The sequence below is a fragment of the Carettochelys insculpta genome, chromosome 6, assembly GCF_033958435.1.
Source record: "Carettochelys insculpta isolate YL-2023 chromosome 6, ASM3395843v1, whole genome shotgun sequence".
Taxonomy (NCBI): domain Eukaryota; kingdom Metazoa; phylum Chordata; order Testudines; family Carettochelyidae; genus Carettochelys; species Carettochelys insculpta.
The window spans coordinates 119673589-119685753 of NC_134142.1; the positions used below are offsets into that span (position 1 = coordinate 119673589).

The 12165-nt window shown below is 57.2% G+C and overlaps 1 protein-coding gene across 5 annotated transcripts in view; it reads right to left on the reverse strand.

The window, feature by feature from the left end:
• LOC142014039 (MLX-interacting protein-like) overlaps nucleotides 1-12165 on the reverse strand; it is a 28410-nt gene that overhangs the window by 6417 nt on the left and 9828 nt on the right. The window contains exons 2-10 of one of the 5 annotated variants that reach the window (XM_074996045.1): nucleotides 8584-8690; nucleotides 8108-8190; nucleotides 7077-7166; nucleotides 6391-6432; nucleotides 4746-4899; nucleotides 4251-4346; nucleotides 3253-3390; nucleotides 1887-1924; nucleotides 226-670 (exon numbers count right to left, since the gene is read on the reverse strand). In XM_074996045.1, the coding sequence (XP_074852146.1) occupies nucleotides 226-670; nucleotides 1887-1924; nucleotides 3253-3390; nucleotides 4251-4346; nucleotides 4746-4899; nucleotides 6391-6432; nucleotides 7077-7166; nucleotides 8108-8190; nucleotides 8584-8690 (1193 nt within the window). Of the gene's footprint in view, nucleotides 1-225; nucleotides 671-1886; nucleotides 1925-3252; nucleotides 3394-4250; nucleotides 4347-4745; nucleotides 4900-6390; nucleotides 6433-7076; nucleotides 7167-8107; nucleotides 8191-8583; nucleotides 8691-12165 lie in introns of all 5 variants that reach the window. The other 4 variants (XM_074996044.1, XM_074996046.1, XM_074996047.1 and 1 more) reach the window with 4 other exon arrangements.

A 12165-nucleotide genomic window follows, 5' to 3' on the forward strand; every position in this document is an offset into this window, starting at 1 on the left:
GCACCTAGACCCCACCAGCAATTCCCCCATACCCACCCTTCTCCAGGCAGCACGCTGGGTGCATGACCAGTTTCTCTGCCCTGCACACACAGCCCCACCTGCCCCCCTGCCGACCAACGTCCCCTATGCCCACTCAGACACCCCTCTGCCCTGCACCCACTTCCCCTCATCCCTCAACAGCCGCCCCCCATGCCAGCCGCTCCCCACTGCCCGACAGCCACGTACCGGCTATGAGCAGGTGGGTGAGGAAGGAACTGGAGGATGCCGAGGGGGGCACTGGGGCAATGTGCTGCAGCTGCCGGGACCTGTCCCCCTTGGGTGGGGGGCCAGACACAGGCACAGCAAAGGTGCCCCCAGGGGAAGGAGGGTGTTGGGCTTCCCTGACGGGGGTGGGGGAAGGGGGCTTTTCAGCGGCTGTGGGGGTGACGAGGGAGAAGAGGAGGGCAGGCTGGGAGTGCTGCACAGGAGGGCCGAGGGCAGGGGGGCTGACCCGCACGGGGGAGGTGGGGAAAAGTGGCAGGAAGGTCTGGTGCTCGTTCAGGGGCGTGAGGGGCTCCAGCTCCAGGGGGAAGGGAAGAGGGGTGAGGGGATCGCCAGGGACAGGCAGCTCAGGGTCACAAGTGCTGGACAGAGCACTCAGCGGGGTAGCAGCTGGCAGCGGCGTGGAAGCCTGGGGAGAGAACATAAGAACAGCCACACCGGGTCAGCCAAAGGTCCTTCCAGCCCAGGGCCCCATCTGCCTAGAGGGACCAATGCCCGTGCCCCAGAGGAAAGAGAACAGGTGACCATCGCGTGAGAGAGTCAGCAGGGGGCGCTGTGACCCCAAGCTGGGGGAAGGGCCTTCACTGCCCCACCTTGCCTGCCCAGCAGGGGGCGCTGTGATCCCAAGCCAGGGGAAGGGCCCTCACTGCCCAGGTTTACCCACCCAGCAGGGGACGCTGTGACCCCAGCAAGGAGGTCACAAACCTGGCAGTGAAGTAGAGCAGGGGAGGGAAGAGCCCAGCTTGGGCTCCGGACCTGGACCTCGGCTCGTCTGGCTCTGGACCCTGAGGCTTGGGACTCCCCTCTCCAGCATCTGGCTCGCAGTGGGGTGGAGGGCTAGGAGCCCCGAGCCTCGCGGGCCACATCAGGCAAGCTGGGGCTGGATCCAGCCCAGGGACCCTGCCTGGGGGCCAGGAAGTGGCTCCTGCTGGTCCCCCACCTGGGAAAGTGGAGGGGGAGCAGAACTACCCAGAAGCTTCGTTCCAATGCTCTGACTGGCTGGAATCCCAGCCAATCAGAGCAATGTAAGGCAGTGCCTGGGAGCAGCATGGGGAGGGTGCAGAGCCATGTGCATGCAGGGGTAAGCAGGTAAATGCACCGTCACCCAGACTCTGCACCCCAGAATGCTCCTGCGCCCCCTCACGCCCACACCCCCCCCAAACCCTGCTCCTGCCATGTCACTTCCAGACTCCTCGCCCCACCCTGACCCCGCCTTCCAGACCTGCACCCCCCCACTCAGACTCCCAACCCGCAGCCCACATCTGCACCCCACTACCACCCCAATCACCCTCCCCCATTCCACATCTGCCCTGATCGCCTCCCCAGTTCATTCCTGCACCCTCCCTCCCCCCCAGGCTCCACACCCCAAGCCCACTACCTGGCAGCCTACTCCCACACTGAACACCTTGATCCTCTCACATACCAGCCCAAGGGGCCCACTGAATGAACTAGGCTCTGGTGCTGGTGTGCCAGGCAATGAAGCTTTTTTTTCTTGGGGAGCAGGGGTTGCTTCTCACTCATGTAGCCCCCAACCCCAAAAAGGTTCCCCGTCCCCGGAGCAGCAGCATGGGCTGCAAGGTGGTGCCAGCTGAGAAGTCAGAGGGCAGCTGCTAAGTGCTACTCACCTGTGTCCCCGGCTGAGGGCGACAGGAAGCAAAGAGCTCTGTGAAGGGAAAGGGAGAGTGTGAACTGTGCGGTAGCAAGAAGAAAGGCCAACGGGAGCAGAGAGACGGCGAGCAAGGGCGAGAGCACAAAATGCGCCCGGATACGTCACAGCGGATACACCATGGTCTGATGTGCGTGATTACAGCCCACACTGTACGAAGGGCAGCTATGGAGATCCGAGCTGAGGGGCCCAGGGCTGGGCTGTGGGTCAGGCCTGAGAGACGTAGGCAGAGGGTCCCAGGTCTCAGATCCCAAGTGGAGCCTATGGGTCAGGACTGAGGGGCACAGGCAGAACTGGGTCAGGGGGAGCTCAAGGCCAGGCTGTGGGTCAGGATCGAGGGGCATTGGCGGCGCTGGGTGTGGAGAGCTCAGGTCTGGGCTAGCAGGGGGCTCCAGGCTGGGACTTGAGGCAGAGCCATCCTGCCAACAGGACAGATCAGGGCAGCTGCCCCAGGCCCTGCACTTCAGGGGGCCCCACAGCAGCTGCCTCAACCATCCTATGGCTGGGTCCCACAGCAGCTCAGGGGATTGTCTGGCAGGAGGGCCTGGCCCCTCACCCCCACGCTCACCCCGGCGGCAGGAGCCAGAGTGAGCCTGCAGCCAGCTCTGCTCCACCCTGCTGCCCTCGCTTGGCCCACAGTGCTTGGCTTTGCTGTGGCCAGGCTGCTGCAGTAAAGTGGGGTGCAGCGGGCTGGCAGAGGGCAGTGGGGCAGAGTGGAAAAAGCTGCCAGGCCGCCCCAACTCCTGCTGCCGTGGTGAGTGCAGGACGGGGGCTGACCTCTGCTGCGGCCCCCCACCAGACTCCCATAGCCCCCGGCTCGTGTGGCTCAGGTGACAGGGTGAGAAGGGGGCAGAATACAGGCAGGGAGTGGGTGGGGACTGCCTGGAGCCCTACGCCTGGGGACACTGGGGGCATTGCCCCGTGCCCTCCACACCCTAGAGAGTGCCTGGCAGAGGGGCATCTGCGGAGCTGGGTGACTGGAGGGTACACAAGAGTCCCTGGTGCACAGAGCTGGGGCAGCAGGTGTCCCCTGTGTGTTGGGTGTGTGCCGGTAGCTCTGGGCATATGGACAAACCCCTGGATGAAATTATGGGCCCATAACCTCATCTCGCATATGGGAAGATGGCCTGGATACACTACGTATCCCAGCATACACTGCTCCAATTTGATCTGAGGCACTTCAGTGAGGCATGCTGGGAACTGGCTGCCCCTTGGCATTCATGATGCGGACAGTTGGCACATGGGTTGTGGCCATCCAGGACAGCGTCTGGGCCCAGACCCTGGCAGGGCAGCAGGTGGAGCAAACCGGGAGGCCCACTCTGTACCTTTCTTGGCAGCAGCTAGGTGAGTGACAGACAGGAAGAGTTTCAGGGAGTCAGAGGAACTAGAGGCAACAGAGGAGACGCAGCTGAGCCGCTGAAGGCTGGGGCTGGTGGCCCCCAAGGGAGAGCTGGCTGGGCCACCTGCTGGGTCCAAGCAAGGAGGGAGGAGAGAGACAGAAAGAGACGAGATAAGGCTCCTCCACACAGGGCCCTGGGGAGCTTGCCAAGATCCTGCAGCAGGAGGTTCCGCTGGTGTGTCCCAGGCAGCAGGGGCCGCTCTGGCTGCAGTCACTTCACCATCTCCTTACCATTTCCCTTTGCTAAGCCCGTCAGACAGCGCAAGGCTGGTGGGGCCAGAACCCATTCCCTGCCTCAAGAGTCAGCCAGTCCCCTCCCCCTACCCCGAGAGAGGAAAAGCCCCGTGCGTCCATATCCTACCGTGAGCCAACCACTGCTCTGCCCTGGGGCTGGCTCAGACCTGGCACCCCCCAGAGAAAGGCCCTGTGCTGACTGGGATAGCTGCCCTGGGGCACAGAGAACAGGGACCTCTCCTTCAGGGCAGGGAGGTCCTTAAGCCTCCTTTGCAAAGATGGTAGGCACAGAACACAATGCCCCAGCCCGGCAGGGACGAGGTTCCAGGAGAAGCTGGGCGGCTCCCTCCACAGTGCAGGAACCGACAGGCCTGGTCAGCAGCGTGTGATGGGTGGGTCGGTCGGTGAGGAAGAGCAGCTGTGCAGTTAGCTGAGCTCCCAACAGATCAGCTCCAGGCAGCACTCAGCTGGGCAACCAGCTCCAGGGCTTTCCAATCCCCCAGCCCGTTAATGGTTTGCTGCAGCGCACCAGGGCAGGGATGCCCGGTCTGACCCAGGGCAGCGGGGAGTGGACACCTGGCTGATTCTCTCTGGCCAAGCAGCCAGGTGTTTGGAAATGCCCCACCCGCCATGAGCCAGGACTGCCCACCCTCACCCCAGCCGGGAGCCGTAGCAGCCAGTGTCCGTTACCATGAATGGGGTCCAGGGTGTCCATGAAATCCTCTCCGAAGTTGGGGTGCAGCTGTGTCAGGGTGGGCTGGATCATGTCTGCGTTGCCTTGGTGAGCTGGGAAGACACAGCGATGGGGGTCAGACACAGCACCAGCCCCTCCCACAGCTCTGCCCCACACGCCTTGCTGCCTTGGGCACTGGACTGCCAAGCAGGGTACAGGGACTCGGAGGCCCACATGGGGGGCAGGGTCATGCCCCTAGAAAGAGGGGCAGAGATACGGGGACGGAAATACCGGGGGGTAGACGGGGTGGGAACTAAGAATCGCCACCTTCAGCAGCCGGGTGCAAATGAGAGAAGGAAATCTCTCTAATGGAAGGGGACAGGCCAAATCCAGACTGGGGAGAGATACCTATGGGGGGCAGGGGGCTGAGTGCTAGAGAGGGGAGCCTGCTGGGGGGCTCCTAAGGGGCACTGAGAGGGGAACCACTGGTAGGGACGCTGAACGGTGCTCACCAAGGTCACGGGGGCTGGGCCCCCCATACGGGTTGCGGCTGTAGAAGATGGTGTCGGCCAGGTCCGAGATGAGGCTCTCCAGGTCGAGCTCCATGGGGCAGGTGTCCTCTGCCTCGCAACTCAGCCCCTCGCCCTGGGCAGCCTGGACCACTCCCTGCCCAGGGGCATGGCGGGGGTGGGGGGGACAGAGAAAGAATGGTGAGCCTGGACCTGTGACAGACAGGACAGCCCCAAGCAGCACCAGGGCCAAACCTGGCTGAGATCAAGGGAAGGGCCTTGGGAGGCTGCTGCATATGAAAACTATCCAGATTCCTGCGGGAGACAAAACCCCTTCAATGGGGAGGCAGGACACATACTGCCCCTGGGAAGAGCCATGTGCTGCACAGGGCCTCTCTCATCTCACTTGCAGGGGATGGGGCAAATTGCCCCCCCCACCCCCGAGCTAATGTTCTGAAGCGGCACCTTGAGGACGCTCCCACCGCTTGGCTGATCCCTAGTCACGGTCTCCGAAGGGGTGGAAGGAGCCACACCCGAACTCCTGGGGAGCTAGCACCAAGCCACAGCTGCTGTGAACCCGTGAGACCAGAAGCCCCCTGGCTGGGGCCTGGAGCACCGAGCACTGGCCCATGCCCTGGCTGAAGCTGGGTGCACTCTGGTAAGCTCATTAGCCCCGAGCAGCTTCTGTGATAGGTTCTCTGTTTTCTCGGGAATGCTTTTCCCTGATGAATAAAAGTGCTTGCTCCCAAGAGACAATGGCACTATTGTTAACCCCTGCGGAGAGGCTGGCCTGCCTAGACCGCCTGCTCTGCTGGGGGATGTCACAGCACAGTCAGGGGAGTGCGCAGCCTGAGAACGCTCCAGGCATGGGGGAGAGATGTGTGTCTCTGCGCAAGAGGGGACAGCCCGGCAGCATGCAGCTGAGTGCACCATGGAGGGGGAACACAGGTGCAGATCCACCTTATGCAGGGGCGATGCAGAGCCTTTTAAAGAGGAGGGGCAGCGGCACATGTTTGCTACAGGCATCCCTGCCAACTGCTCCTCCATCCTCTTCCCCCCCAGCCTGACCGCCCTGGCCTGCGACCCCATCCCGCCCGCCCACCCCTCCGAACTCAAGTCTGATGCACTGGGTTGCAGTGCCACTCGAGTTTGGTCTGGCCCAGGTGGACACCCCCCAGCTAGGCAGCCAATGCCATACACCAAGGCAGGAGCAGAAGTCCTGGCGCTGTGGGGGGATGGGGAGAGAAAGGGGGCAGTTGTGCCTGGGCCCTGGCCTCTGTTACTATGGCAACAGTGCCATCCAGCGCCCCGGCCCTTTAAATCACACTGGGCATATGGGGCCGCAGGTGGGAGATGGCGGGTGCTCAGTACCGCTAGCAGTGCCCTTTCATCTGTGGCCCCACCCCTTCTGGGGCACAGAGCCGTCCCTCCACATTTTGCCCAGGGGCTCAAGGAAGCTGTCAGCTCCCCTGGGGGAGCTCCCAGCTACCTCAGTCCCAGCTCCTCTCAGCATGGGCGCTACAGGGAACAGAGCGGGAACACTGGGCATAGGGGGGTGGGGGGGATGACTCTGGGCTGGCTACCCCTGTTCCAGATTCTCCCAGCAGAAGGTGCTGCAAGCTGTAGGGACTGAGCAAGGAATCAGTACCTGGGTGAATAACGACTCAGGTTTATCCTTCTTCTTCTGGACCTAAACATTAAATAAACAGGAGCTTTAAAACCAACCCCTGGCCCTGCCTATCAGCCCAGGGCGCTATGTGCTCTGGCACGCACTCCCCATGCTCAGCAGGCTGGGATTTCCCTGAGCCAACCTGTGCGTTCTCAACCCCTGAGAGAATTTGAGGGGCTCTGAGAGAGACATGGGGGAATCGTGGATGGGGTGTCCCACCATCTTGGCACTGCAGCAGCTGAGGAGCTCTAGAGAGGGCTGTGGGCAGGTAGGGATGACAGCTAGCTGTCTAGTGATGGAAGAAGGGGGGAAAAGACAGATCGAGTACAGCTTCCAAAGCAAGCACAAGGCTGGGCACTGAGTCACCCGCAGGCTTCAGGGCATAATGGCAGAGCCTTTGCACCTGGACTCTGCTCTGTACTCTCTTCCCCTTACTGGGCTGAGAGATCTCAAAGAGTCTTACACTACGTGGGAAGATCAGTTTTTCTCCTGACCACATCACAGAACACAGACCTTGCAGCTGCCAACTTCCCCCTTGAGGGTAATGCCAGCAGAGAGGCTGAATACGGAAGCAGGTCTGGGTGCCACAGCTGCCGGGCACTGTTCAGAGCAGTGGGGAGCCGCCAGAGATGTAGGAGAGGAAGCTGTGAGCGCTCTTATCTTACTTGTGTGCAGAAGTACGTCCTCCACTTGTGATACTCCCAAATGACCACTCCAATCTGGCGCTTCCAGTACTTCCCTTCCATGATCACAGCCTGCAAGGCAAGGGCAGAGTGGTGCAAAAGCCAACTGGGAAATGGAGGGAGGGGAAGAAGGGAATTTCCACAGAAAATTCAGATTTTTCAGCAGAAATTGAAAAAACAAAATATCTCAGCAAAAAAATGACAGAAGTTCCATTAAAAATGCTACCATGGTGCCTCATGGGAGCTGTAGTAGACTGCCTTGTGCTCCTGTTCTTTCCTATAAGCCGGCCTTCCTGGTTGGACTACATTTCCCATGAGCACCATGATCTCCCCACTTGGTCAAGGGAGGCTGAGCATTCTGGGCATCCCTGGCCATGGTGCTTTACAGGAGACGTCTGACGGGTGAGCCCACTCCAGAGAGGAAACTGGGGACAGGAGGAATACGAATCACAACTCCCATGATGCATCAGTCTCCCCTCTTGAAGACAGGAGGCAGGGCATCATGGGAGCCCCTGGCCCATGGTATGGAAGACATAGTCCAGTTGGGGAGTCCATACAATTGAGGAGACTGGCGGGGGGGCGGGGGGGGGACAGCTCCCATGAACCATTGCAGCACCACTACCATATCACGACATTTTGATTTTGGAGCATTCAATTTTGCAATGAAAAATTGGAATTTCTCTGTAAAGCAAATGCTCCAAAATATGTTAGTTTATAAGGTGCCACAGGATGTCTTGTTATTCTCTCTGCAAAGCAAAGACGTCTTGAGGAAAATTCCATTCCGTGGAAAACCCAAACTTCTGTCAAGAGACACTCTGAATGAAAAATGACGAAGAGCCCAGCTGGAGAGGGAGGAGCAGAGAGGGGTGCCTAGGACTAACGGGGCAGCCCTCAGGGGGGAGAAGGCAGGGAGAACATCTGAAGTAACCCGCGTGCCTGGCACAAGGAAGTCCGTTGGCGTCTGGGTGAGGGGGAACCCCTTGCAGTGTCCTCCCCCTGGCCTGTGCGCTCACCTCGGGTTTGCGGTGGTCGTCCCCGTCGCTGCATTCCAACGGCGTCACAAAATTGCACACGGGGTTCTTCCTCCTCTCCACATCTGCAGGGGACAGGAAACAACAGCTGCCATTGCTACTGCCTCCTCAGCCACCTGCCAGGGAGCACCCCCGTGGGGATCATGCAATGGGATATGGGGCTTTTAGCCTCTGGGGGGCCCCAGCTCTGAGCTGGCCCCTGGCTGGCCTGGGGTGTGGAACACAGAACCTTTCCAGCTCTGGGCTCTGATGTGACCTCTGGGCAGGATGACAGGGAACAGGACAGGGTGTATTTCCCTTCTCAGGTGGTGCTCTGCCTAGCAAAGCGGGTTCTGGCTGCCCTGAAAGTGGCATTGCCGCAACCACTCAGCACAGAGCGCCAGCGACTGAGCAGCCCCTCTGGCGTGGCAGGGGTGCCCTCTGGGGAGACTGCAGAGCCAGGCGCCCGCCCCACTCACACTGCAGGTACCACGCCCTCCAGATGGCATTGTTGAGCCGGATTTTGTCACGCGGCAGCAGCTTCAGGCCTTTGAATGTTTTCCATTTGGGGGACACAATCTTCCCACTGTGACAAACGAGGGAGAAACCCCTTTAACGATTAGGCCCAGAGAGAAGCGGGGGGGAGGCATGGAAGGGCAGAGCCTAGTAGCAGGAGCGAATCCATGACAGACTACAAAGAGATGGAGAAGAGACAGGAACCCTGCGCAAAGCAGATTTGTATCCCACTCCACCAGACAGCCCCACTCACGCATCCCCCCTCACCTCCAACCACATCATGAGTCCTCTACAGAGCCCAGTATCCTCCACATCCACACACAGCAAAACCTCTGTCCTGGACAGTGCTAGAGGAGTTGGCTGGATATTAGGAAAAACTATTTCACCAGGAGGGTGGTGAACCACTGGAATGAGTTACCTAGGGAAGTGGTGGAATCTCCATCCCTAGAGGTTTTTAAGTCCCAGCTTGACAAAGCCCTGGCTGGGATGATTTAGTTGGGGTTGGTTCTGCTTTAGGCAGAGGGCTGGACTGGATGACCTCCTGAGGTCCCTTTCAGCCCTCGGAGTCTATGATTCTATGACATGGAGGCACTTCAGGCCCAGGCTAGCTGCCCCAGCTAGGAGGATCGGTTAGAACCCAGGCTCTGGTTTAACTTGGGCTGGCACACACCCACTTTGCAGGGGTGGTGCAAGCTAAATTATCTGACTCAAGTGCTGACAGTCCTCCAATGCCTTCCCACAATTCATCCCAAGGACAGAGAAGTTCTCCTGCAATTGACACAACTGACTGAGAAAGAATCTGAGTGTCACAATTCAAAGAACTGGACACACAACCAGACACAGACTGACAGATGCTTTAACAGCAAGGACCTGGCTGGGATTTGCATTGAGGGCATTGACATCTGAGCTAGGCCAACCTAGGGACAATCACCTGGGGCCAACTGCAAAGTGAAGCAAGTCCTCCTAGGTGAAAGACATTAAGAAAGTGAAAAGTCTCTTGAGGTTTGTCCATGGTGGATGTTTCTTTGTTGGATCTATTTCTTTTTATTTTTTGGTGTAGACTGCCTTGCATCCAAACACACAATTTCTTTTCTCAACGTTATCTGGTGTCTTACCCTGGGTTGAAAGTTATCATTATCCACACCACCAGGACAAGCCAGGAAGGCAACTCACACACCGCCTGGCTCAGTCTCTAACTAGCTCCATAAAATACTCTGTCTGGATGTTTAATCTTTGTCCACCTTAGCTGCGTCTACACGTGCACGCTACTTCGAAGTAGCGGCACCAACTTCGACGTTAGGCGGCGAGACGTCGAAGTCGCTAACCTCATGAGGAGATAGGAATAGCGCCCTACTTCGACGTTCAACGTCGAAGTAGGGACCGTGTAGACGATCCGGGTCCCGCAACGTCGAAATTGCCGGGTCCTCCATGGCGGCCATCAGCTGGGGGGTTGAGAGATGCTCTCTCTCCAGCCCCTGCGGGGCTCTATGGTCACCGTGGGCAGCAGCCCTTAGCCCAGGGCTTCTGGCTGCTTCTGCGGCAGCTGGGGATCTATGCTGCAGGCACAGGGTCTGCAACCAGTTGTCAGCTCTGTGTATCTTGTGTTGTTTAGTGCAACTGTGTCTGGGAGGGGCACTTTAAGGGAGCGGCTTGCTGTTGAGTCCGCCCTGTGACCCTGTCTGCAGCTGTGCCTGGCATCCCTATTTCGATGTGTGCTACTTTGACGTGTAGACGTTCCGTCGCTGCGCCTATTTCGATGTTGGGCTGAGCAACGTCGAAGTTGAACATCGACGTTGCCGGCCCTGGAGGACGTGTAGACGTTATTCATCGAAATAGACTATTTCGATGTTGGCTGCACGTGTAGACGTAGCCCTTCAGAGCTCTTGTGACACCAAACCCTTTGGTGTCCACCTGACTGCTGGCCATGTTGCAACATGCTCTGACAAACACATTTTATAATTTGTTGCTCCTCCGTCCTAGTAATATGTCTGTGTTAAAAAAAGTCACTGATCCTGAACGTGGACTGACATGTGCCTCAGCTCTATCAGTCTCCTTATTGCTAATCTTGCCCTGTCGCTTGATACAGAGCAACTAATGAGGACAAGAAGCAAAAATGTGCTTCTCCCGCTGTTCAGCCTTCCTCAGTATTCACATTTCACTGCCACTTGTTTCCTGGACTCATCTTGGAGAGCCCCACTTTGGGAGTGATATAACTATTCTGGAATGCGCTGTAAGGTTTGTGTGGATGCATCCCAAGTCTGGATTATCTACACTGTTCACACAGCTCCCTCCCTCCAATAAATTGACAGGACCCAATGGTCCCTCTGGCCTTAAATTCTATAACTTGTACGCCCTCTGCAGCACGGGGGTACCTTGACCATATGTCACGCATGCACACCCTTCATTAAATACCAGTGTACACCCAAATACACGCCTTTGCGATCACAGCTCGTGGAAAGCTCACATCTCCCAGTCTGTTAAAGGAAGCCAGGTCCTGTGCTTCTGTGTGGTGCCATCCAGAGATCTTGGATTTCTCTGGGGTGTACAGCATGTCCAGTTCCATCTACCCAGGAATCACCAGAATGAGATCACTCATAGGTGTGAAAAATTCATTTATCTGAGCAGAGATGGAGAAAGTACCCAAAAAGTTGCTTGAGTAAAAGTACAGCTGCCCTGGAGGAAATGTAATTAAGTTAAAGTTAACGTATAACGTGAGTAAAAATCCGAAAGTATTGCATCTTTATTGTACTTGGGTATCCAAGGAGTTCCGTAAGGTGGCTACTTTTTACTTCTGGTTACTTGAGTACAAGCAAGTTGTGATGCTTGAGTACCTTCATTCAAAGTAACAGCAATGAAGGGGCCTGTGGCACCTTATAGACTAACAGAAAAGTTTTGAGCGTGAGCTTTCGTGAGCACAGACTCACTTCATCAGATGCTGGTCTTGGAAATCTGCAGGGCCAGGTATAAATAAGTCAGAGCAAGGGTGGGGATAACAAGGTTAGCTCAGTCAGCAAGGGTGAGGCTTACTATCAGCAGTTGATCTGGAGGTGTGAACACCCAGGGAGGGGAAGCATGTATCAAGCTGGTGAGAGTAGCACCTTCACTGAAGCTGTGCCATTGAAGTGTTTTTAAGTGTACAGAAGCCCTCCAGGGTGTGGCATAGTATCAACCAGCATTTTAGTTGAAGACCAGGCCTACAAACCCTCACTTAAGGAATGTTACACCGTGCACTGGAATCTGGAGCTTTCTTTACAATTTATGAGTAATGAACGTGTTAACGGGCCCAGGTCACATCTCTGTAAGCTGCCTTTAGACAAGTTTTTTGCTCCTTTTTTTTTTTTTTTTTTTTTTTTAAACATTGGGCATTTCATTTAGGCAAAACTTTGAAAGCAAGTGAATGCTGTTTTTACAGGCAGGGCTAGTACAGCTTTTACACACTGACTTCTTTCCTTTTTGATTTAGGCAAAACAAAAATGTTTTGAAAGATGGGCTGGGATCAGGGCGGAGGATGTCAGAGGTTTCCGTTTCAAAGGCACCGTACATAC